This window comes from Liolophura sinensis, chromosome 7, assembly GCF_032854445.1.
Source record: "Liolophura sinensis isolate JHLJ2023 chromosome 7, CUHK_Ljap_v2, whole genome shotgun sequence".
NCBI classification, from domain to species: Eukaryota; Metazoa; Mollusca; class Polyplacophora; order Chitonida; family Chitonidae; genus Liolophura; species Liolophura sinensis.
In genome coordinates, this window is record NC_088301.1 from 39,245,215 (window position 1) to 39,272,814 (window position 27,600).

The 27,600-nt window shown below is 38.1% G+C and overlaps 2 protein-coding genes across 7 annotated transcripts; one reads left to right on the forward strand and one right to left on the reverse strand.

The window, feature by feature from the left end:
• LOC135470383 (uncharacterized) lies at nt 1-26,910 on the reverse strand. 5 transcript variants are annotated; one of them, XM_064749290.1, is made up of 3 exons: nt 18,705-19,844; nt 1,261-1,403; nt 1-619 (listed from the first exon to the last, which is right to left on the reverse strand). In XM_064749290.1, exons 1-2 carry the CDS (start codon nt 19,567-19,569, stop codon nt 1,372-1,374), a joined length of 897 nt encoding a protein of 298 aa, XP_064605360.1. In that variant the 5' UTR covers nt 19,570-19,844; the 3' UTR covers nt 1-619; nt 1,261-1,371. The 5 variants fall into 5 exon arrangements, with proteins under 5 accessions (XP_064605360.1, XP_064605359.1, XP_064605358.1 ...); XM_064749289.1 differs by lacking the exon at nt 1-619 and adding an exon at nt 3,772-3,898 and having other exon boundaries at nt 1,293-1,403; nt 18,705-19,845; XM_064749288.1 differs by lacking the exon at nt 1-619 and adding an exon at nt 3,705-3,898 and having other exon boundaries at nt 1,295-1,403.
• LOC135470384 (uncharacterized) lies at nt 595-7,789 on the forward strand. 2 transcript variants are annotated; one of them, XM_064749292.1, is made up of 4 exons: nt 595-708; nt 2,664-3,046; nt 6,553-6,702; nt 7,260-7,789. In XM_064749292.1, the coding sequence occupies exons 2-4, from the start codon at nt 2,857-2,859 to the stop codon at nt 7,475-7,477; spliced, it is 558 nt and encodes a 185-aa protein (XP_064605362.1). In that variant the 5' UTR covers nt 595-708; nt 2,664-2,856; the 3' UTR covers nt 7,478-7,789. The 2 variants fall into 2 exon arrangements, with proteins under 2 accessions (XP_064605362.1, XP_064605363.1); XM_064749293.1 differs by lacking the exon at nt 595-708 and having other exon boundaries at nt 1,412-3,046.
• Nucleotides 26,911-27,600: the final 690 nt, after the last annotated feature.

Here is a 27,600-nt window from a genome sequence, read left to right on the forward strand (position 1 = left end):
AATATTCTTCATTTTTATTAACATGCACGTTACTGTGCAATGGATGGTATATAACTCATCGAGTGTTTAAGACCAACAACATAAAGCAGATTTAAATACAAAAGAAAAAATCACCTAGACACTTTAAATTCAAAGAAGCATCTCATTCCAGAAGTGTTATTAATTTCATTTCATTTCTATTTATGATGATTTATGACATTGATGCTTGCTGGATCAACTGTTTTAACTTCAAATAGGACCCACTATAAGGAGATAAATGTACGTATATTTAGTAGAATGTTTCCAATCCAGACTTTCGCTCAATGCATCAAGTTAGAAACCTGATGATCAGGAACTTTTGGAAAAGGTCGGCTCTCCGGCCGCTTAACGAGTTTCTACGGCAGTGTTGAAGGAGGAGGAATTCGGCAGAGAAACACAACATCTGGAAGACACTATAACACGTGTGTTCATTCAAGGAGTAAATGACAGCTACTCTGGCAATGTTTGTACTCCAACAAAAACTCAGTGACAACCCCGGACAGTTCATAGAGAGCAGAGTCTTTCCAGTAAATCATCAGAGTTCACCGAACAGGCAGCTCGCCCATGAGTTGTCTGCTTGTGTAACGTGCCTCCAAATTCCCTGCAAGAAACAATTGAATTAGGTGACATCAGAAGGGTATGTTTGACGTTAGATGGCTTTGGGATAATCCTCACTGTGAACACTCAAGGGTAAGTCTTCAGATTGTATGCAAGCTTAATAAGTATTGGAACATATATGTATTCACATATTGATTAGTGTACACTCGATATCTAATGTGTAAATGTTAAAAGAAAAAGGAGATGCGAAAGACACGTAGTAAAGAGGGCTGCGTGATGATAGTTAATTAACAGAGCACCTGACAGTCGTATTCCAACAAATAAGATAATCATAGTAATATTAAGTAACAAATTACGTAGTACATATATCTATATGTTATTAAAGACATTGCATACAAGGCTCCAATGAGAGCCACAAGATATAGTTAACAGGTTCAATACGTGTTGCATTCTGTTCTTTGTTTATTATCGGGAGGCCTATTCCACAAAGCCAGTTTTGACTTAAGTCAAAATTGTGAAATTTTAGGGCTTATAGTCCTGTACATTAAAACTTTAACCACCTCATCAATGTTATCTTAAATGTGGCAAAAATTCAACTTCCATTAGCGGAAACTACACATTGTGACAACGTTTTAAATTTTGACTTAAGTCAGAAATGTCTTTGTGGAATCGGCCCTTGCTGACCTTTCAGGACATGTAGACATGTAGTAGTTGGAATCTCCTGTTGGAACCAGCTATACCATGGAACGTCAAGCATCTCTTCCAATAATGTCTTAAGGGTATTGTAGTTTATTGTTAAAATGCTTTCATCTGTGAAGATCTTGAATCTAATAATAGAATGAGAAAAAAACTTTTCCTTGCGGCAAAATTCCCTGGCGATAACGAATGTATTAACAACATAGATATTTCGACAAAATTCTGCGTATAAGGACAATAAAACATGACTGGGTTAGTGACAATATATAAAGGTGTGCCCTTCACTTCGCGTGATAAATAACATGCAGGTGTGAATATGCCTTGAACCCATACAAAGAATTCGATTCAGAGTTGGTCATTATTTTCAACAGAAACAAACAGAGAATGCTTTTAACATTACATTTTGTAATAAAGCAATTTGTTCAGACAATACGACGCTATACACATATAAAGCTACACGTGAAACAACGAAACTCATTATCAAATTCCCATGATGGATGGTATATTTAAATTATTCACATCTGTACCCATTTCAGGCATGAACATGGTTCCACTTTTGTGATTAAATTGCACTGGATCACCGTCATTTCAGCATACAGGTTTTATAGCAGATGTTTTTGCATTCAGCATCGCACATCCACAGTACACGCACTGGATATAACTAAAGCTCTCTGTACACAACTGTTATTCCTTATGGCGGATTTGGGATGGTTCATAATTGTATAACGCAACACACCATTTACCAAAGCGAAAACACATATGTGGGGTTATGAAACAAGTTGAATTTAGAAACATCCTTTGACAGAAATGTTTTTATCATCACACGGCATCCCAGGCTACATTACGCATACATTTTGATGCAATGATTCTCCCGTGTGACCCTTGAAAGCACATGTGATAAATTAATGCGCATATACAGTTTAACTCTGGAACAATAATACTTAAGTCGACTGCAACACTAATAACAAAACGCCTGAAAAAGATAAATAATATAGGTTAAAGTGACATGTCAAAGAAAAAAAATAGATGGATGGCCCAGTGATGGAATGTAGCATGTAAAAGAACTTTAACAGACGTATATGATGTTGATATGTCTATTAGCGCAAGTGCTGACGTCTCTCAAGCTACACAAACGCATACACCCTTGAACCGCTGACTGCCCTGTTTCCTCAGCCCGCCATTCTGTAAAACGGTGCATCCCATCAGGTCCATTGAATTATAAACGCTCTCTCAAAGTTTAGAGCAGACTTTTCTTACATAATATTAGATGATGTTATCAACGTCTCCACACACTTGAGAGATGAAAAAACACCAGGGTCCCATTGCTGCCATCATGTAATAACAACCTTTTTTTGTGGTGTTCTGAGCGAAACTTTGCTGTTAATTTTTAGCACAGTTCTGTCAAAGACTGAGAAGAGCTACAGTACATGAGAGGCCATACCAGGAAAACAAAAACGGTGTTGTCTATACCATCTGCTGAAGACTGGGCATAGAGCGGATAGACTGCATTGGGGTTTACATGCTCTGAATCCAAAATCTTTTGTTCCAAGGGTAGACTCGAATGTTTGAACTACTGAAGGCATCATGCAGGTGTCTCCCACATTCGCAGCGTCTTTGGCCCTTTTCCTGATGTCAGCAGTGTTGTTCATGGCAGCACTGGGAACAAGGTCTTGGGCACGAAGTGGTCAACGGCTTACCATTGGGCTCTGGGATTACTGTGCTAACACTCAAGGCCAAGGGGATCGAGAGTGGGACTGCTTCTCAAATTATACTGGTAAGGAAAATGGCTTGAAATTCCGTCACATGATGGGCGTGTCATGAAATTGTTTTTCAATGCATAGGGTATAATATCCGGTTTTAACATTCTGATCGGAATGCGTTTGATACAATCAAACCAAATCACTGTCATTTGCATGGTTGCCTGTTCTAACAATGAGGATTGCTAAAGTCTAAATGAATTCTATATAATTGCCGTCACCAACTTCTTACAATCTTTTAAAATCGTAGTTTGGGAAACTCAGTAGTTAAAGATGTGACAAAACCCAATTAGTATGAACGACATGCAAGGCTTCCTTATGTTTGCTGAAGAGAGAAAAACCGGTAGATAATATACAAGACACTATGAATGGCATTTCCATTTCATAATAAAGAAGTATTTTCACCGGGGAATAAAATTTGATCCTGGATCGTCACTCATAGTACTGGCATATGTTTTAAAAATAAAGGTGATGAAACCAAACATCTTTCACTAGGAACAAATTAGTAAATAATCAATGCCCTTGGCTGGTTATTATACAACGATGGATTACATGTGGGTGAATTCTGGCAGAAAGACGTGTACTTTTATTAAAACAGACTTGAACGTGATTAGTGCATTGAATATATTCCAATTCATATATTGTAATTTTTACACAGCGAATCGCATATATAACCTATATATAAGTAATCCAGTTGTTTATCTGCTGGGATGTTGTCAGTTGTTCACATTCAGCCGTTTACCATTAAGGTAAAATAGTATTGGCTATGTGGAATCTCATATCATCTTGCTCAATTCTTTTTGCAAACACAACCGCTCAAAAACGTGTTTTGGGCATCAGTCCATAATTCAGGAGAAAACAGGACGAACCTGCAATAAAAACAAACTATGAGTAAAGAAGCAGTGGATCACAAATGGTACATTTATACACGAAGGTGTAGTATAACAAGTAATAGGCTTGGTAGGGTGTGGTGCTGTATATATAGTGTTGTAAGGGAAACGGTGAAAGGCGCTTTGGCATGTATGTGTACAAGCATGCATGTAACTTATCGGTCGAAAGAAACCTCTGGCGCGCACCAGCCTGTCTGACAAGAAACACCTTGTGATACGTCAGAAGACAAATGGAACTTGGTGAGAAATCGACCTGTCTTAACCCCCGGCCTAAATAAACAACACTTTAGATTAGCTTTTTTCTGAGGAGAGGTTGCGAGTAAGGTATCTTAAAAATGGAGAGAGAGCATTTATACCCATGTTGTAACAGTGTTGCTGTGACTTACTACGCTTAGAGAAACAGTTCCAGTGTGGTATTTGTTTTTGAATGCGTTTGGATTGACACTGATGGATACATCACATGAGCTGATAACATATCATTAATCATAGGATAAGAAGGGCGATGCACATATACTGGACTGAAAACAAGGACTTTTGTAAGAAATATTACTCTTAATAATAATGAAAGTGCCAGTAAATCTAATTAATTTGTTTTATTCATGTTTTATCAAAGTGTCTTAAAAATTAAAATTTAATGCTCTAGCTTCTCAAAGGAATATAATATTATTTTTTTTTTGCTTAAGTAACACAGTTGGAAAACACGGCGATCTATAAATTTAATCAGGATTCGGTCAGAACAAGCAATTCTTCATGTTGTCCTGGACGCTGCTTATGGGGCGTGAATTGGGCGGTGCTATTCATTACGCTTGTTGGTAAGGGCGAACAGTAAATCCATTAGTGCACAAGCGCGAACATGAGAAGAGTTGTACAGTAATTTTATTGAATCATAACCAATGTACATCTATCCCAATTTTCTAAGACGCAGGATAAACAAATCAGTGTTAGTTGTTGTATTCTTTAGATATTTTAAATGACCGACGTCTAAGTACAACAACCCGTAATACTGCAATCAACCGTAGTGATCAATAGGAGATACGCACAGGTCTGCGCAGGTATATACACACAGTGAGTTACACAAAGGTAATATTGGGAATTGTATGCAGATTTCACCATCTCGCGATAATCCAATCACAGAACAGCCTGTGATCGTCCCTGACCTAATTAAAGCATGTTTTAGTAAGAAAGGTAATTGTTACCCTAAGAGCATGAAAACTCTGCCTCCATCTTCTGCATAGTCCGAGAAAACATAATTTGCCTGTATAGTGCATTTCTATCCAAATGATTATAAGAATTCAAATGTGATACACACATATAAAGTATTATACACAACGTGTATCACAGATCTGTTTCCATGCTCCTGTACTCAACTATGCACCCACTAAGGAGGAAACAGCCCAATTCTCCAGTTTACATTTGAACAGCCGGACCGCCAATTAGAGTTAATTTGTCATTCTCCAGCTGGTCGTGACATTTGGGTTGGAATTTGCCCAATCTGGCTATCAGTCTGTGTATGGGCGCACGCGCTTCCATGCCAGCAATCACGGAATCCCACTGCATATCGCATATGGCACTAATTTACTCCGTTACACTCCTAGTCTCTTTTCCTCAACAGTTAAAAACTTCACCAGTCTAAGAAACGCCGCGTCTGAAGCCATTTAAGAATGGATGAGACACGTTCGACTTCTAGAAAGTTTACAGCCAAGATAAAGTAAATACATTGTTCCAAGCTGATGTTTGCATATATTTTCCTTTCAGTCAAGATAGCAGCGTTTTGAGTTGTAAAGATATCCTGAGGCAAGTCTTATGCCTCTTTCGTTTTAAAATTCCTCACTTAAGTCTACAAGTTCTGTTCAACAACATCCAGGCAAATTCATCGGTCTCAGTATAGAATTATCATATATATTAGCATTGTACGCCTGGAGGAAATTAAGGTCTTATAGGGTACAGGTAGAGTTAATTGGCTCTGATCGCTAACCGGAATAGACTAAATCATGCTGAAGATTTATAATTACCACGATTTAGATCATATCGGTCTCCTCCCACCACAATGCTGGCCGCCGTCGTATAAGTGAAATATTCTTTAATAGGACGTAAAACACCAAATAAATAAATGTATTTAGATCATACGTGGAAATTTACGAAGAGCTATACAGGCACAAAGACTTTTTGGATCATGGGATATATAGTTGTATCCCTCAGTGCTTTCAATTCAACAAATTATTTTTATAATTCTTGTAACAGAGCGAACCCTGATGGCAGTGTTTTCAATTCAACATCAAGATGCTTGATAACAATGTGAATTCTTGTGACAGCATTTTAAATTCAAGAAAGTATTGCGATAGTTCTGGCAAAAGAGCGAATTCTAACGTCAGTGTTTTCAATTCAGCAAAGTATTTTGATAATTGTGGTAATAGAGCGAATTTTGGTGGCATTTAAGTTTTCCTCGGTGTATTCACAAAAAGAACCTTTCATTCAAATATGAATATATACATTCAGAAACTACTTGTGGCAGCTGCTTTATCATTGCTATTACATAGACAACCTTTGGTGAGAATGCAACAATCCCCTCAATCACTTATAAGTCACATATTGAGTAAGAGGTTTTAAATTGTAATTGCTATTTTTTGTTTCAGAATTTACCATGGCTACCCAGGCGTTCTCTATATTAGCAGTTGTGTGTTATGTAAGCGCGTTTCTCCTTTATCTCATTTACATGATGTTCCCCTCGCTTCATCAGTCCAGGGCCGCCACTATAGGCATTTGTCTTCTGGGGTTTTCAATAGGTGAGTATACTAAACCCAACATACCATTTTCTAAGATAGCCTTCACAAAACGATTCTTAGGTCATGAATGGAGTTGTCTGACCTTCTATTTTTAAAATAACCAATAAATGCTATCAGTATCATTATCACGTACTCGATGAAAATATGAATACTACAGTATGGGGTAAAAGACAGACGCTCCACAGAACCTAATAATAAATGGCACCATGCTTTTCATTCAGTTATAAACTATTGGTCATTTAAATGGTATTTAAGTTTTAACTTTCTGCAGTTTTGTTGTGCAGTAGTAAACACATTCCTCTCTCATCTGGGATATTATACTGGTTTCTGTAACTATGCTGTTTATTTTTTTCTTGACGACCTATATGTTTTGCTTTATGCGGTACAGAAATGCATTCCCTTTTCGCTTTCCGCAGTTATATATGAAGCAGTAGAAAACACTCTATCCTAGGATTGTAATTATGTTGTATATGTTTAATGATCGTTTTTATTGCATTCTGAAATGTAATATTTGATTTGTCTTTTACTGATTTCGTTCGGTGTTAATCTCTTTTCAGTGAGTTTGCAAATCATGGCCATGATAGTATTTGGAGTGAAAGTACCAGAATATTTCGAACTACTGTCCAGACGCCATTTTACAAGGATTGTCAATGATTTGGTTGTTTCGTGGTCATTTGGACTGACCATAGTGTCTACTTTGCTGGGCACAGTGGCCGGAGTGTGTGTCTTTCTTGAACTGAGAAACATCACGATGCCGGAATTTGGCGAAGGATAAACTGGTGGCCTTTGAACCATTTTGTTTTCTCCATTGCGAGGAATAATGGACGCGAGCTGGTCAAGCATCCACGTCATAATAGTGCCCGTTGTAAATGGCAATGCAGGCATATTGGGAGTGTTTTTCCAAATCATTTGATGGTCTGTGGAAAAAAATCTGCGCATTAGTGATAATTTAAATGAAGAAACAGACGTGTATAGATGGAAAACGATTACCGCTGTTTATTTGTATTTGTGTCAGTGGATGTACGTGCAGTATTGTGGGGAGAAAAATGAAATGGCTCTCACAATGAAGACATTAAATAGCTATCATGCAGAGAGATTGTAGCTTTGTTGACTGTTACGCTTTATTTGAAAATATTCACACTTATTATTGTCCGCTTCGGGAGCAGTAGATCCAGGGTCAATCCTGGGTCGAGTCACACCTAAGACCTTAAAAAAGGACATTGTAACTTCCTCGCTTGGCCTTCGGCATGAAGGGGATTGTGCAACGACTGGTTGACCCGTATCAGTATAATGGCTCGGGCGGGGCAGCTTACTTGCCTTCGGTAAGGCGTCTCAGTGAAGCAGCACTAGATAAAAGAGCGGTAGAAATCCGTCCTGCAACAAGGAGGCACATTATATACACTCTAATGATTCCTTCGTCGTCATATGACTGAAAAATTGTTAAGTACGACGTTAAACCATAAGCACTCATTCACTCACTTATTCTTTTACTTGTACTACGTAGATATTTATATGTCTGTTATATCGCTCTCAAAATAATATGTGTTAGGACAACGGTTTTTCCAGTTTGTGAAATGCTGCGCCCCTTGTAGATACATAATTCACATTGGACATGAAACATGACACAGCATGAGGTGTGAGGTGAATTAGACAAAATACCTCTTTGCGTTTTACTAAATCCTTAGGGCTAAGGAGAAAGCTATAAGGACTTACGGGAATGAACATAGCATTCTGCAAATCATATGTCTGGACTCACAGAAGGATTGTCATCAGATTGACAGAAGAGAATAAATTTGGAATTTAAAAAGATGTCAGAAAAACAATCAATCAATTTTTAAAGCGTGTAACATTTTTAGTTTCATGAAAGGTACAAATCATCTGATAATTAAAATAAAACTTTTATAACTTAGCCATCCTTTACTTACAATTGTTCACATACACACCATGATGTATTTATCTGAAGTCCAACATAGATGTTAAGTGGGAACCAGATTAAACCGATTACCAGAGATACATTCTCCATATTTGTCAACGTGAAGGCTATATCAAGTTATTGTGTTTCAATGACTGTTAATACGATACGCGTCTTTTCAGATGTGAGGCTTGGAAATTCTCATAATATTGAAGTCTACAGTATAGGCTTACAGGATGATGATTCTCTGTTTAGATTATGGTGTCCAATTTCGTCATGAACAATTTGTTGTTCAACGAATGATGAATGTTCAATAGAGCAGCTAGGTGATTCTGTAGTCACTTTTTTGAAGTATACAAATATGTTCGGCTTAAGTAGTTAGTTTTAAACCCTGACGTGAATCTTGTGAAACTACAACATATTGTCGATATACATAGAGAGATATATATCATTCTGTCTCTCAACATCAATATATGGACCATATGATACAAATCTTCCAAGTGAAGGCCATACCACAGTCTTCAACGCTGGATTTCTCGTACTTTTCTGAACAGTATGAATCATCCAATGAAATTCAAAGAGCATCAAGCTCGGGAGAATACAAAAGACATACTCGTAATGGAAGTATGATTGGAGATGACATGTCAAATGTGTAGAGAATAAAAATGAAAGACGGAATGGAATAAAACACGAGATAGTATTAGGGCCGCGTTACTTTTGGATCGGAAAAATTCTCCTTTTATGGGTCTTTTGCAAGACGAATTCGATATACGGTTATTCAGGGACAGGATACGGAAATATATAATGGATATTTCGTGTCACTGCCACGCCTCGATTAATATGAGGTCAGAGTTACCTACGCAATATATTTTCTGTAATTTGACTTCAACCTTTGGTTGCACTTGTTTAACAACTTGTGGGACAAGTGTTACGCGAAAATAAATGTATCACAATACCTCTTGGCATTTAAACGAGACATATCGACGGTTTAAGTTTTGACTTAAGGTCAAAAATGGCTTTGTGGAGTTTGTCCCAGTTTGGTGGCCACAGGATGGAGGTAATTTAGATTTGATATGACTTAGGACTGTTTTGCCGAGACAAGTCTGTGACTAACCATTGAAAGTGTTATTTTTACAAGTGTGAACAAAGACGCAAATCACTGTTTTCGGTAAAACGAAAGTAATCTTGATCAGGATTAATGCCGCGTGATTATAGACTTGTTCATTTCGTACTGTACGCCTATAAGCCAGCTTTGCGTTTCCAAGGCCAGACAGGCATGTCAATAGATAGATATATTCATTTATTTATTTATTTGATTGCTGTTTTACGCCGTACTCAAGAAGTTATATGACGAGGTTCGACTTGTTGACAGAAGTATTTTTATACCGTGATATAACTCTCACAGCCTATTTTTGCTGTGGTGTATACTAAAAAAAGAACACAAATAACATATATCCTTTCCGCAGCAAACATCATGTTTCCAAGGCAACAGGAAGCAGTCTTTCAGGGGCCCATGGGTAATTTACTGAAACATTTAATGCCCTCTAACATATGAGAATCCGTTCAACGATGTCAAAAGTTTACAAGGCCTGATAAGTCAATAACGAAAGGCATCTGAAATATATATAAATGACGTGGTACCATTCAAATATAGAAATGCATCTGGCCTTCCGGCATTGACATTACAGTCTCGATCACACCAAGTCACACGGGTAGGCTCGTGATGTCGAATTGATTCAATAACTTGTAGTCAAAGGGACACTACTCTGAAGAACAAAACTCCTCAAAATGCCTATAATTAGATTTAAGAAGATCCGCATACATGTCTGCATCTACTCTTGAGAAACTTTTTCAGTGACATGTCTCTTGGTACAAGAATTACATTCCTCAGTCATGAAATATGTCGCAAGTTTTGCCGAAATAGTATGAAATTACGTCTTCTTGAAATATAGATAAACCTACAAAACTATATCTCTTTCGCCCCATGAGTATAGACACGCATGTAAAATCAATACCGCGATGTGTATACTGGAAAACACAAGTCTGATTTACAAGATACGCTACCGAATATATGTATATGTGCAAGCCTTGTTCGACAGGACAGCATGTGAAAGTATACCTGATGGAAGCCAGCTGTCCATCAAATGACTCACGATACTGTTTACGTCCAGTCAGAATTAAGTCTGTCTGGAGTGGTCCTGATCATCCGCCTTGACTGTGGGCCAATATTGTTTGCTTGAATGGTAGACCTACGAAGCATTTAAACGCGATAGCCTAGTTACACAAACACTTCACAGAATTGCTTCTTCACGCCTTTCTACGTAATTTTGGACCAAAACCATATACCATAGTATAGCTTTGAACATCTCTACATTTGTTTACACTCCGGCACTGTCAGCAAAGGAAGAGACATTCATAGCCACCATAGTGTCAGTATAGCATACAACCAGGATATATCACAGCATACATTTGTTATAAATTACACATTAAATAACGGTTTCGATAATTACCTTTCTGAAACACTGTGATGTTGCAAGGCAACACGGTGTAACTTGCCATAACCAGCAGCCTTTCTAGTTACACTACATCTTGATGGCTTACTAAGGTCAGGTTTCGAGAGAAAAAAAAGATATCTGAATTATAAGGAATTACCATATAACTCTTCAAAGATCCTTTATGAATAGAACGTGTAAGGAATGTTTGTGGTTCTCTTTCTTAATTTAGGCCTATACTTGGACAGAGAATTTGAAAATTACCCTGTTCTCTCTGTTTGTGGGCGCTTTGAGACAATAAACGGTCGACGAGATGGTGAGATGGTGAGATGCTCCTGGGTCATAGTGCTGACGTATACGTTTAAGTGGAAAATTCTTGAGTAAGGCGTTAATAACACTCCAATAAATAAACGAGTAAATCGTTCTTTGTACATGTTTTTACATCCATTTAATAAGATAAGTTTCATCGTTATATCCCCATGGGTAGAGAGTTCTAGTTGAGCATGAACCGGCTTGACGTGCCTGTAGTCAGCCCATGGCAACGTATAACATTACGTACAATTACACGGTGGCCTGTGATTTGAAGACTATATAACCGCCTAACTATTCGATCATGTTCTGTAATTACAATGAGAGGGTTGACCTATATATGCACGGTAGTGTATAGATGATGCGCGCTGGCAAAATGTTTCTCTCCAATCTTTACTGGTGGCTGGGTTAATGAGCTAATAACCAGAATTCATTAAACCATCAGACCATAAACTCTTATCAACACTAATATCAATATAGTGTGAGTTTTTCTTCCGTTATAGCTTCAGGTCACGCTAGAGATTTAAACAAAAGCTAGGACATAGCGACACAGCTGAGTATATATATCTATCTCAAAACCCAGAATCGTTTTCTCTCGCAGATATACAACTTTATTAACATTGAATTATCCCATATATGTGCTTATATAGTCTTTACAATGTCCCCAGGAATAGTTTCCTTGCACTATTTCTGTCAAAACTGGGTCGCATAGACTAAAACTGCATGCAAAACCACCGCACCTCGCGAACACATATCGTAAGGCTGCATCAGAGGCATGCAGCATTTACAAATCATATACAATAGATGTTACTATTTTTAACAGGGTACCCGTAATTGAAAAAGATTGTAAAATATGATTCCCACGCTTTACATATAGTTTCACACATGCAGTGTGATGTATGCCTGATATCAGTATATGTGTATCTGAGCACTCACTTAAAAACTTGTCGCAGGTTCCTATCCATCTCAGATGGCTGTTTAAGTCGTCGACAGCCATGTAGTAAATATATCAGCCAGGATCAGTACTACAACATACTTCCCACTCTGTAAGATCTATTTTCACTTAAGATCCAACACTTATACAAAATCAGCTATAGGCCCTCCATTCACATATTAGGGCCTACTTACTGCATAGGCCTACATCATATTCAAAGATTATCCTGAGAGAGAAGATAATCTTGGGCACCGAGATGTAGGCCTACATATACATCTTTATTTATATACAATACTCATTGATTATTTTTTCACCAAAAAGGTGGAATAACATTGCTTCGTACTAAAGGCGCCAGACATAGTCATGCCAAAAAAATTCATCTGTTCTTCCACAAGACTAATAACATATTTTAAAAACAACATCAAAGTACCCAAAAGTGGCTCACCATTACGAAATGTCTGTTCACGCATGCAAAGAGTCCGTGCAATGTTCCAAAATGGATTGATCTTTTGAAGCAGTTTTAAATAAGTGGTTTATTCCGGTATGTCTTTGTAATAAGTTCCTCCTTTCTGTCGGCGTGTTAGTCAAATGTTCTAAAAAAAAAAATGATCTGTTAAATTCACCAGAAAGTCTATTGTCTGGGTTATGCTAAAATGTATTCTGTTATTGCAGCATATTATTCTGTTGCATATAGCACATATATATTCTATCCATTCAACACAAATATTGTATTAGGCTATATTGTATTACGATGAATATGATTCAGTATTATGTTATAATAACAGAATACATTCTAGCATCACTCAGACAACAGGCATTCGGTTAAGAACTATAGACGCTGATTTTGTTTTCTGAGCAAGGGATAAAGTCGCATAGTATGGACTCACCAGCGGATGAACTCATTCGCCTTGGTGTATTAAGATAAAATTGTCACGCAACTGTACATTCCCCAACAAGTGCGGGTGCACTTACCAAAATATGTTCTCCAGCTGCGCGTGCTATCTGGAGAAGGTAAGGGATTATCATCTCTAAAACACACGTATATGTGAGGTCGACGGACAAGCTACAGTAGCTTCCTTCATTATACTTAGTCTATTGTGTTGAACGATCTTTTCATGAATCACACCTTGTATATTTTTTATACCCCCGTCATCTAAAGTCACTGGGAACATCTTACACGATTTGATACATCGTGTAGGATAGCATACATTTGTCACTTTTTCAGTTATTTCTCTTTCCCTGACGAACACGGATATTCAAAATCTGTTTTCACGTACTCATTCATGGAAAAATAACAATGCTTTCACCTGTGTATTACAAGGCACGTATTTTAAGGCTTATATTGTATACCATGCACGCTTTCTGATTGGGAGCCACAGCAATGAAAATGCACAGTATACCTTATTTCTAACTAAATTTGAAGGTACCTATACATGCATATATGTAAGATGAGCAACGTTCAAATCGCGTGCTCAGGGATTAGATATGCGTGAAGGCCCCTGCAGCTATAACGCGTTGATGTTGTAGACCAATTCAGGATAATAAACGCTATATACAAACTACACATGCAAGCATGCCCGTATCTACAAATGACAAGATTGATTCACTAAAACAGACAGAGAGAAAAAATTGTATATATTTTTCTGCGCACACTTGTGATCCTTTTTGGTTATATTCATATACACAAAATATAGTAATACACTTAAACAAGACTAGCATATTGAGACTCCAATCAAACGAGGCTCTACGAGAACTATTAAATCTTACGTAAACGCCTCTGAACGCGCATATATTATAATAACTGTACAATTCATAATATATTTTATTCCCATTTAATATCTATGGCGTTGGCAATTTATATTTCTGTCGCTGTCCTACATATGGATTGTGTACGTACCACCTTATCGCTGGACATAGCTCAAAGTAAGACTGATGAACTAGTATACCTGGGCTTATGAATAGGTGGAAACAAATAGGTAACATTCTCATCCTATCACAGCTGAAGTAGCCTATATGGAGTCGGCTAAGTATGTGGTCTCATTTCGGGAAGGTTAAAATGATTAATAATCCCTTAACGGGTTGTTCATGTAACCTGTTTTTCATTTACATAGTTAATATTTATCAGCAACTCTGTATGTCAATGACAGCCTTACGTGAATCCAGATCATGCATGTTAAGATTTCCCATATAGGACAGTTCTCAACACCTCGGTGATAATGCATGTATAAAAACTTGTTCATTATGACCGTAATTATTCTCATGACATCATGTTTTTGTCACGGTGTATAGACCTGTAGCTTATCACCACTGATGGAGGAAATCTAAATACATCTTACCACACGACAAGATTCTTTCAGCAAAACGAATTTTGCCTCATGTATAAGCCGATATGCAATTAGCTGAGAGAGTATTAACATTAGGCCTACATCATTATTAATGGATATTACCACAACATGGAACCATTCTTATCTCAGTAATGTAAACGATTTACATATATTATATAGGATTTACGCATGAATATTGCTAATTTGTGCCTATATATCGTTCACTTTGAAAGTCATATTTTTCTTTAGTTATGTAAGAAATATATACGTCACTGCAGGTGCCTTATTTTGTCCTCGTTTTATGTTTAACCGCGGTTGACATACATAATATGCACGTGACTATGCTATAGATGATGACTTCTTTTTGTTCATTTTCACTCTTTTTCGTGGTGCAGATGCAAGAATCGTCATAAACAGAATCAGTGATATAATGTATGTATGTATGTATTTATTTATTTTATTGGTGTTTTACGCCATACTCAAGAATATTTCACTTATACGACGGCGGCCAGCATTATGGTGGGAGGAAACTGGGCAGAGCCCGGTGGAAACCCACGACCATCCGCAGGTTGCGGAAGCACCTTTCCAAGTACGCCTTTATGTATGTATGCATGGGGTTTTCATACAAGCGATGTAATGTGAGTGTGCATACATGTACATTTGAGTAGGTGTAAGATGCCTAAGGAAATTTATCCCGCAGGAGACAAAATACTCCGTGTTTCACTGGATAACAACTGTCACGTGGGGTACACATATATTCTCGAATCGTGCGGACGAAGTCAATTGTCTTCATTCGAGATCACACTCCTTTCTACGTGATCCTACGGTACCGAGACAAGGCTCGTGTATAGATGATAGAGGAGTACCAGATATTTAATAAATAGTTTCAGATTCACTGAGTCTAAATCTGTATCAATAGTATAAAATCAAGTAACTACCTGCATTTGAATTAATCAAAAACATCCAAAATAAAAATGAACTATTTACTCAAGTATTAGCTAGTGGATATTAGGCCTAAGTTTTTCAACATGGCAGCGAACACGAAAGACGGCATAAAAAGAGAGTTCGAAGAAGTGATGGCCTCGGACCCCCATTCATTTTCCATAAGCGACAATGTTAACGTCTAGCGCTGTAGCTCAGTCCCAAACCTTCCGTGGCCAATAAGCTTTGGTGCATACCTGGCCCAGCCTGTGAGAAAGAAGCCATAAAAATCTTGACATAGGTTGACCGTCAAAATCTGGACCTTTCCATGCCGGCAGCTGGGAGGCGTGCCCAGCAACGCCAAGGGGACGTCACTCGCAGCCTCATCACTACCTCACACCTTGTGTCCTCTCACCCAGAATTTCAAACTTTCATCAATAAAGCTCATACCTCCTCAAAGTTTAGACAGTTTCCAGCATTTTAATACCAAGCATGCACCTGTGCACCAAAAATGGACGCCTGGGAGCAAAAAAAGACTTTATACCCTAAAATTCACAGAACTACAATCGTACCGAAAAACGGAAGTTGTAATGGGGGTCTGTGTCCATAGCTTATGCCAAAGCAAGCGGTGGCGTATCTGTTGAGCTTAAGGTCAAGAGCCACCACCAAGAGCAGGTCACTGGTCTTGGTGGTGGGTGTGGTAAACGGTCTTGTATATCAGCTTATGCCTTGGGTCACCCAGCGTCGAGAACAAAGTGTAGTACTCGCGATAACTATTGTTGTGTCTCCTGCGAATTCTGTCATGCAAAATCAAGTGGTAAGTGTGTATATATATTTAAATTGCCATGGTTCAGCTTGAGCAGGGACAGAGATGATAATACCCACGAAGCCTGTAAATAGCAAACTGCTCAACAGTTCGGTAGGTTCGCCATCGCGTGCAGTTGTTTACATAAGGCGAAAGCAGTCGCCTTAGATCAGGTGACATAATGCACGAGCCTCTCTTTAGGCCATGTAACTAAAAAAAAAAAAAAAAAAAAAAAAAAAAACGCCACAGAGCATTCAAAACAAAGTTAATGCCACATACGGGTTACGAGCCCCATTCATGTCCCAGCTGTGGGATTACGTATTAGGAGAATTGGTAAATACGTTCATTCCCTATATATAGGTTTTGAAAGCGTCACGCAATATTGTCAGTCAGTATTCAAAAATAACTGCGATGGAACCCTTCCATCGAACCGGTGTTGCCTCTACATTCTTTTGCAGGATACAGCCTTATTGTTGGTCCGGTATATATGTATGTACGTATGCTTGGGGTTTAACGCCATTATGTATGAACTGCTCCGACATATATTGCCAGTTCCAATTCCATAACAGTTTCTGTGTAGAACATGGTACCATGTACATGTCGCTGGTCAGCCAAAGGGCTTGGCTGGCACAAAGTCCCCTTGGCATAAGACATCGTTATCGGCAATACGCAACAAGGTGTGTTTTGGTTATCGTGACATCTGAGAGAATTTTTAGCGAATGTAGCTAAGCTATTACATAGAGCAGGATTACACATTTACGTAACGCGTAACACCGCCGCCTAATATATTAGCTATTGTTAAATATATATAGCTTTCATTATAAAATGTGCCCGAGATTGTTTCCCATACCGTATGTGGCCACTTTGATGTTTGGCGACTTAGCGCATTCAGTATATAAACATACACAGAAATATACCATATGTATCTCCTTCGCCACAACTGGATTTATCCACTTTAAGATTTGTTCCTCTCCGCAGTTCTATCTCCATGATCATTTTACCTTAAATCAAGATAAAATACAATATTTTCTTTGGCAACCCATTTTTACGAATTTTTGTACACATGAACAGTCATCTCTTATTTGCACTTGTGTGCAAAAGATTTCCATTATGTGCAAAATGAATTGCACGTATGTATAATAAGAGAGTAAACACCAAAACGGTTTGCTATAGCAAGCATTGTACACTGTACCCTAGAGCATTGTAAAATACATGTTTGCTGAGATCTTCATGGAATCTTAAATAAATAAAATATAAAACTTCGAATACACAGAAACATAGGCATGAACATCATACTGAGTCACTTACATATGCAATAGTTCGTGAAAAAAGTTCAAGTTATTTAGCTGACAACTCCGGTGTTCACGTTTGCAGATTTATTTTATTTTGTGGATCTGTCATTCTCCGAAAAAATAATGTGTTAAATTTAACAGAAAGTCTGATGTTTGAGTGATACTAGAATGTATTCTGTTATTCCATCAGATTATTCTGTTAAATGTAGCACATGTATTAATTCAACATCAAAATTGCTTCAGACTAACAGGATATTATGTTTAAAATGCTACACTGTTATGATAACAGAATACATTCTATCATCACTTAAACAACAAATTTTGAGTTAAAATTAACAGATTATTCTTTCAGTGTATGTTGCTTTGTTACGACAACTACCAACGGTCACAGGCTTATATAACCTTTTTGATATTGCAAATTACACAATATCAATATCATTAATGTTGTGTACTTATGCACCACGACATTAGATAATAGAAGCAGGAGTCAATATATCTCTTTAAATATATATATATGTATTTTTCGACGTATCCATACTAAAATTAAAAGTAAGAAACCCGCAAATTATACAATTAAAAACAAAATATCTGGCATACGATTGAAAGAATACAGTTAGTACCCAAAGTACCGGAGATCGTCAATGATTCTAGCATTTCAGCAAAACATGTAGAAGACATATGAATAAGCAGTTGCACTGGATGGCATCATGTCGAAATTCATACAATGCAACTAAACAAATATTAACTAAATCACAGAAAGCACTAGAAATCTGGAAGAGCCGGTTTACAAATGATGTTCCTGTGAGAAGACAGAACCGAATTCCCTGGAATATGAATAGAATGTGCAAATACATCCATGAAAGACAAGAGTTGTCTAAATTTTATGCCGTTGTAATGAAACTTTATGTACAAGTCACCTGTTGGTCATTTATCAAGTCAAAAATTACCATCGTTGTAGAAACGGTTGCCCCTTACGTTACCTCCCCGTTTCCAAACAGTATAGTTCGACATACCGTTTTGACGGTTTCTGTTGTTTTTAAAGCCACTGTTAAGAACATCACAGCTTTTCCATTTCTTCATAGGTTTGTGCGCATCAACAACGAGAGTCCAACCGGGTTCTACGTTTGCAAAGTCAATTTTGTTTACATTCCTGTAATCCCTTGAATTGTTCCCGTTGAGGTCAGTGCAACTTCCGCTGTTTTGGCCCATGGACCCGTAACCTGAATTTGATTGGTCCGCTATGGAATTCGAGTCCTTGCCAACGATGTCCTCCCAACCTGGAAACTCATCCCTGGTGACTTCACCGTTAATCACCAGTTTGGCAGGGTACAAGATTCGGGCTGCTTGGCGAGCCTGTCGAGCCTGTTTCATCATGGGAAGAAGTTTTTTGCGTGCATCATTTAGTTCTCGGGGGTAATCCCTACTAATGGCGTACCGAGTGCCTTTCAGCGCGCGTGCCTGATCGATCACAGTTTCAGCGTCAATGTAGTCCTTGAAAACAACAATAATTGGACGAATTCCAAAGTCGGAACGTCCTGAATCGTACCTTTTAACACTACCAAGTCTGTAAACAGACTGCAAGTCCATCGTGTTGCCAGATTCCATCTTTAAAAGGTTCACAATAAACTCCCGTATCAGCGCCTCCACATCTTCATATTCGCCATAACGGTTTGTTTCCGGCAAGCCGTGGAAGAGCAGATTATTTTGCCGAGAGGTAGCCTCCAGGTCGATAGTTTTGTATTCCACATATTTTAGCCTGGAGTCGATCTCAGCGAATCCCGACTGCAGGGTACGTACCTCGTCTGCACATCGCCCCATTGAGAGTCGTAAGGTTGACAGTGCTGTCTCTATTGCGTCTAGTTTGCCTGCCTTCCTCATTTATACTGCAACTTTGGTCCGTTCGGTTTGTGTTCACCTCAGCCCCTGTATATTCCTCACCTCCTCCTCTGCATCACTAACAACCAGTAGATTACCACGTGGGCCTAGTAAACATACAAAAAAAACACGACCGTCTTAGTAAGCAGGATGGAGCCCCATGCTAACAACTAGCAGATGTCCAGGGGGCCGTTTTATTTCCGTGCTAGCAGAGCGATGATGTTAGAACATGACGAACATGTATTCAGTTACCAGGCTTTGAGTCGACTGCCTTCAGCTGTTGTATACTGTTATCTCCTGAATGGTAGTATTAAGCAGTTCTGCAGATGTCAGACTGGAAACAAAATGCACCCTATCGTGACTTCTTATATAAGCCCGTCCAGCAGGCCTGACCTCTTATTGCAGTGACTTCACATTTGAACTATTGTGCAGTGATACTATAGAAAAAGTTCGACAAACGAGAATACGCAAGCGGCAACAGATGGTAAAAACCTAAACGATCGATGGCGTCCACATACCTGCATATACACCTACTTAGATATATATATATATATATATATATATATGTATATATGTAGATATCACAGGTAAGTTACTTCGATGCATCAGCCCTAGCAGACCGACCATCTGTGTTTAGTTATACACAGTATGCTCCATTGTGTCTGTCATGACGCACAGGTCGAACTATAGGGCCCTTATACACATCAACTGCGAGGGCTACCTACCACCTTCACCATTTTCCCCGTGGCGATGTTTATCTACATTGAGAATTTATATATGCATGTATGCCAAAGTCAAGCAGGCATGTAGTTGCAAGATGCACTCTAGCAGAAAGTGAAAAATACATCTCTGAGAGATTAAAACTCAGCTAACCGTAACAAACACGCCCTATATATATATATATATATATATATATATATATATATATATATATATATATATATATCGAACACACGCGAAATGCTTCGCAGGATTTACCTTAAGCCAGTAAGGTATTTAGGTTAATTCCACAGACAATACTGCAAAGGTTACACTTTTTAACATATGAAATTGCGTGCATGAATGCCTAGCAAAACCTAGGTAAAACACACGTCAATTGTTCTCTGCTCTTCTGCAGCAAGCCTACGGCCCGGAAATAATGAGCACTCTCACCACAGTCACGCGGAAATTTTCAATTTCAAATCTACTTGCACTGTGCGTTGAAAGGCATTAAATGTACATATATTGAATATACTGTTTAAAGGTATTTATATATCTACAATGCCCCACTACCCTGTACAAACCGTGTATATCCCTATATGAATATGTATACATTCCCTTCTTGAGAGCCTGGCTACTGTGCGTCTGAGGCGGGGTGGATATACGGGGACACCACAATTTTTGGCAGGTATCCGACAACCCTCCTGATTAAACAGAATACAATATTACCTGTACAATTCAAATCATATATGAGAAAGGACATAGCTTTAACATTTTACTTACTAAAACAATTTTAACGTATATGATGAACATATTAACCTGGACCATCTAAATCATGTAGATTTCTAGTTGTAAAGAATTGTTTTCATCTTTTCAGTTAACGTTGGATATAGGGTAGCATTGGAAGGAAATTAAAACTGTCAGGTGTGTGTGTGTGGGGGACTAAAATGTTTGATTAAAAAATGATAATTTTATCTAGTCAGTGTTCAGCAAATCCCCTCTACTCCACCCAAGGTTCCAACGCTACAACATATGAATAACAAAAACCAACTAGTGTCACCAAAATCTTCACTTGGAAAAGAAACGACAAATCAAATGCACTTACTTACCGCTGGTCAGTCTGATATACTGCATGTGCCACCAATAAGCCAGTCTTAATGTGGTCTAATTAGTATGGATACTAAACTATCACTCACCTAGAAATTATGTGGCAATGAAAACTTTTGGGTGATGCGGATATATTGGAAATGCAATCCCTTCCATAGGCTGCTTCAGTTGTAAGTTCAGCTGCATTGGTTCGCACCTGCATCGAGGAACGCAGTGGTCATCACAATAAAAGGTTCGAATTACGCAGTTACTCGTCTATAGTATAAGCCTGGCCTCGGGATCACGAAGCGATCTTTGACATGAGTCAAACTTTTGACTTTAAAATTGTGTTTTTTTATGTTTTAAGTTCAAAATTTTGCTTAACAACGTATATTTCGGCTAAAATAACGGAAATGAACATAGCCAATTTCATGGCTGAAGTTTGATACACTCGCTACCCACCAAAATACGGCCGCAACACAGGTCAAAATAACATTATATGTCTTCAACAATATTCATCAGTATGTCAAATGAGTTCTCGTAAAACAAGACTCTCGTTGTTTTAATCTTGACTTAAGTCGTGTCCACATAATATCTTTTGCACAAAGGTTAAGGTATAGTATGGAAATGCAAATCCTGTGCAACTTTATCACAAACACTATTGTACACACTCGTTAATTACGATTTTAAAATTGCACAAATTAAAACCGCAAGTAAATATATTTTGACGATTTCATGCATCAGCTAGATGTTCCAAATCCCGCGACCTCACCGCGTGTTTCGGTTACAACACATGAACACTGCATCTTTCTGCATGTTGCGTCAATTCTGCTATCTGCGGCTTGGTAACGTTTACTTAACATCATTAAATGTCATATGGTCTTCTAAACCGAATTGTGTAACGTTTTCAGGAGTTCTAATGAGTCATAAAACTAGCGGATCAAAATAACAGGGTCTAGTTCTAAGCAGAAGTCACAAATTGCGTCTGGAGTATTAAACTTACATGACAACATATATAACGAAGAAATACGTCCACATGGCAAATGCGCTTGACGCAACGCTGCGACGGGGCATACATTTAACAAAACAATCGCAAAATGCGCTTGTCCTAAAGTCCATGGCAACATGTAATAGAGATACGTTATCATGGCAAATGCGCTTGAACTAAGTTTCGTTTTGGTCAGTTTTGAACCATTTACCATAATTAGTGAATACGGAGGTAATGAATATGTAGTTAATAAAGAATGGCATGAAACAGAAGAATTTAAATTTATTTATCAACCATAAACACCGACTCAAGACACTGAAATGTTTGTTGAAAATTTAATGTTATGGATTATTAAGCCACAGGCCTTTTGGATATTGTTTTGTAGATATAGCATTTTTTTATTGAAAGTAACTTTTTTCTCATCTTTTATTGGTAAAACCAACAATGAATCGCTGATAAACAAAAGAAAATCATCTTTCGCACATTACATCAGCAGAAATCATGCATATTCATGTATATGTATCAATATCAATAAAGTGTACAGGTATTCAGAAACTTGTCCCAGCAGTTTTCTCAATCCAATACATTGTTCCTTGCAGAAACGTTTCAAAAGCATTATGTTAAAAAAATATCTGCTATTTCTCTACACTGAATAAAAAAAACTTTCTTGTCCGCACAATTGACATTGGAAAATGGAGAAAACTATCTGATAAATTTTCTGATGTATGGGCACTTCCACTAGCAAGAGCTGAAATTAAACTTGATCAAGTCCTTACACCAGTGTGTGTAAATGTCAGTAGTTCTCTGCTTCCACAGTTTTCTTTGCATCATAAGTTCATGACTATACTGAGTTTTCAGTTGTTCATGCAGGATGTGTTATTACAATATTAATCTATAATAATTTGCTTACAGGTGTCTACAGGTAAAAGATACTTACAGGATTCATGTATCCTGATACCATGATGAATACTAGACACAGTTAGCATTGACACTGAGCAAGTGGCATTATGGGTATGTATATAACAAAAACAGGTCGTGTTTTATTCTGTGTAAGTTAATATGAAATTTGTGTAAACTTTTAAGTTAAACAAAAAATAACACTGAAACCTGCGAATATCTACCACAGGCATCAAAAATATTTTAACACAACTGACAGACAAAACTGTAATGCACTTATTCTCTGCAAGTGTTAGTAATTTAGATCTTTCCTGAACAACCTGTAACCTTCACATGGACAACAATTTTCATGAACTATAATCATACACAAGGAAACATGACAATTATTTTCATGCCTATGTTTATGTAAGTCTGGCATGTGCATATTTCACGCATGAAAATTTCACGTATTTAAACAAAAGTCACACATCAACTAATACTGCAAGTGAACTGGATCAGTTTGATTTAAAGCCAAGTAATCCTTGCTGTTGCGTGGACATTTTGTCAAATAGAAAACCAAGGTATCGTGCGAACACATGGAACTTTTCAAATTGGTTGTCCACTTCTCAGGTGTTGATATGCACATGCGGGTTTCACAGTATCTATTATACTGGCACATGTGCCTTCCCACCTACGACCGGAGAGGAAGCCAGCATTAGCTGGACTCACAGAGACCGCATTGGTGAGACGCTCCTGATTCAATCGCAGTAGTGAAATGAACATATTACTAAAAAGGGAGAGAGCCGTGAAACCTGCAGAGTTGTTGACTGTATTAAAAGGCGTACATTAACATCTATTTAACTGATTTTTATTCAATGTTATATGCTCAAGAATTTCTCACTTGTAACAAGACAATCAGTTATATGGGAGGAGGAAAATGGAGTGTCCAACATGAATTACTGACATTTGGCCATTGGCATCCATACGTGCATCTTCAAGCACCTACGGTCATCAAAATGCAGTGAGAGCATGGGAATCCTTTATTAGTGAACTTCAGTAAATACGTGTTCCTTAATTTAAATGAGATATTACCTGGAGACAACAGCAGATTTAGCTTTGATCGCACCTTTTGCTGTGTATAACAAAATTACAAAAAAACGTTACCTGAAATGACACCGGCAGGGGCTTGACGACTTTACACAGGGACATAGGATATGGTTTATCTGCCTTCATTCCAACTTAACGAGTTGATATGGGAGAATAATTCCCTACGCTTGTCTAAATATCATGAAAATGAAGCATGTGTTGATTAATTCAGTGCAGTGTCAATACCAATAGATTCCAATGTATAAGGAAATGATCAACAGTAAATACATATAAAGTTAACCTGCCTATTTTCAATAATGTATGTGCTTTTTTCACGACGTATAGCGTTATGATCATCACCGGTTACATTCTAGAGAACATTACAGAATGTCTATGCCTACATCAGACACCCTCAGGTACTAAATTCTAATTAAGAACAGAAAACCTCAAACATCATAATTAGCAGAACCTGCATATCAGAAGAAAGAGGCTAGTCTTCATCAGGTTTCATGTGTTCAATATATATTAAAGCCTGGTCTCAAATAATTCATGAAGTCATATGTACATTTACATAATCTGGTCTCTTGACCTGAGATGAACATACGTTTAGTCGGTCTTCCACATCTGGTCCAATAGATTCATTGGATGAACTGTTGGCTTGAGCTTGTTTTTTCACAGAAGTCCAGTTCTCAGCACAATCTCCTTTGTACACACGATACACTGGCACATGAGACACAAAACTCAGAGAGCCCCCTTGCTGATCGCGTGCTATCCTAACCATGTTGGGGGGCAAATGAACAGTATTCACCATTAGGCTTCTAGTTCTTGTACAGCCTTTAACGGTGTCTCGATTAATATAGGCAAAATATTATGAAAACGCGTGTAAATGTATATAAGACTGGAAATAAGCATCAGGACATGGACAATGTCCCGCACCAAATAATACACTGACAAAATCGCCATGCACATGTATTATTTTATTTATTTGATTGGTGTTTTACGCCGTACTCAAGAATATTTCACTTATACGACGGCGGCTAGCATTATGGTGGGTGGAAACCGGGCAGAGCCCGGTGGAGACCACGACCATCCGCAGGTTTGGGGACAGACCTTCCCACGTACGGCCGGAGAGGAAGCCAGCATGGCCATATATGTAAACAACATCGTAACTTGCTTAATGAAGTGCGTAAGCTTGAAACTACGAGAAATTTCACCTTGTAGGCTTATAAGTCACAACCATGTCCAAGACAACGAGACTCTAGAAAAACAGGACATCAGTCATGGAGAGGCTGATCTCAACAGTTTTTCAGATTACAACTATCTGATGGAGTTTGCCTAAGCTGCACAAGGGTGCACCAAGGGTTATCCTTGGGCTTTTCAATTCAGTTTACAAAATTAAAATCTGCCTGATGATAGGTCTTCAACTGGCTTATGCCCTTTTATCTTCGAAACTCGCCATTTGCCATTTTCATAGGTCCCACAGCTTAGGCCTACTCCGAAAGATGAGTGAGTGAGTGAGTGAGTGCTTGATGTTTAACGTCGTATTTACAATTTTTCAGTCATATGACGACGAAGGAATCATTAGGGTGCATGTAATATGCCTCCTTGTTGCAGGACGGATTTCCACTGCTCTTCTATTTAGTGCTGCTTCACTGAGATGACTTACCGAAGGCAAGTAAGGCGCACCGCCCGAGCCATTATACTGATACGGGTCAACCAGTCGTTGCATTATCCTTTCATGCTGAAGGCCAAGCGAGGAAGCCGCAACTTCCTCTTTTAAAGTCTTTGGTGTGATTCGACTACTAAAAATGAACTATTTAAATGTGCGAGTGACCTCAAGAGAGGTAATTTGGTGCAGCCCTATTGATAATTTCCATATGGTGCTTAGGTTAGAAAAAAATTGTCAGTTTGATCTTGTCAAATATTATTTGGGACTGCTGATATATTTTACCTGCATAACATGTTTTGACAAAGTAAAACGTTTAATTCAACAGAATACATCAGTTTTACAAATTACAGTATCACTGCTTATCACACCTCATTACTAGCACATCCTTACCTACCCAGTTCGTTAGGCAGAATTTAGGACATCTAGCCCAAAAGTTTGCTTCTCTTTCTAATTGCTGTCTTTCTTCAGGTGATAACTTGATTGGTTTACGACCAAACACGAGACATCACCCCATCTTTCAGCAAACGGCGTAAAAGAGGATCGTCTTCAAACAAAATAAATGTCAAAAAGTTAACGGTACATAAATCAGTTGTTTTTCTGAAATATGCATTTTATACTGCATGATCTAAGTGTAGATACAAAACTGCAGCTGTCTCCTTTTTATATGCTGATGCACTGAAAGCTACAGAGCTAAAGATAACTGAAGTGGGCGGCTTCTGTCCAATCCAAAATGATGGCACGCTTAGCATGGAGAGGACAGTAACTCACAAGGAGTAGGAATATTAGTGCATACACAAACTGTGCATGGTAAATAACTATACCACAACACTTGTAGCTTTAGGGAAAACAGGTGTTTTATTGAACTATCGACCCTTACTTCCTGTTTACGAGTAATATTTAGTGGAGGATTCAAGTTACCCACCCAGTATCATGAAGAAAAATCATGAAATCGCGCTCCCTAGTTCTCCGTCCATCAGCATAAAAAAGGAAAGCTACAGCTCTGTATCTAGAACTGGTTTTCTGCACATAATCTCATTAAATATCAAAAGTAATTGATAAAGCTGATGAGGGTGTCCTATAGGCTACGAACCTGGTCAAATTCCTTTGTCATTATTTTTTGCCTATACCGTCAACTGACTGAGGCTTATTTCTCATGTAATATATTGGAAATGTAGTCTACGTGGTCGTTTACATCATATGTATGCCACTGTGTTTTGAATTTAATAGAACTGTTTGGCATTCAGATTGACACAAATTCAACTAACAAACTGCACTCAGAAGATTGTCTTGTGAGAATATTGTCTTATTTTAGACACCAATAAAGTTATACAGATCTAATAACTTTGGGAATGTGCATTCAACATATCAACTGACAAACATTCATGTTGTCATGCGAAAAAAATGGGGCGAAATGAAACTGAAGCATGTGTACAATGCTTTTGACTGACACGTTCTTGCTTTTGTATAGCGAGACAAATTTTTGGCGAGACACCGAGGGGGAGATAACTCAGGATTTGTTAACCATGTCAAACGCTTGGCGGGCGGCGTAACTCCGGGAGTAATTCCGATTTATTAAGTTTATACCGATTACTCGTTCTTAAATCAACCAGACTAATGTTTCTGCCAATGA

Coding starts and splice junctions, on each gene's coding strand:
- LOC135470384 (XM_064749292.1), top strand. CDS start 2,857: ATGCAGGTGTCTCCCACATTCGCAGCGTCTTTGGCCCTTTTCCTGATG. Junction 3,047..6,552: donor CTGCTTCTCAAATTATACTG/GTAAGGAAAATG, acceptor TTTTTGTTTCAG/AATTTACCATGGCTACCCAG. Junction 6,703..7,259: donor TCTTCTGGGGTTTTCAATAG/GTGAGTATACTA, acceptor ATCTCTTTTCAG/TGAGTTTGCAAATCATGGCC.
- LOC135470383 (XM_064749287.1), bottom strand. CDS start 19,569: ATGAGGAAGGCAGGCAAACTAGACGCAATAGAGACAGCACTGTCAACC.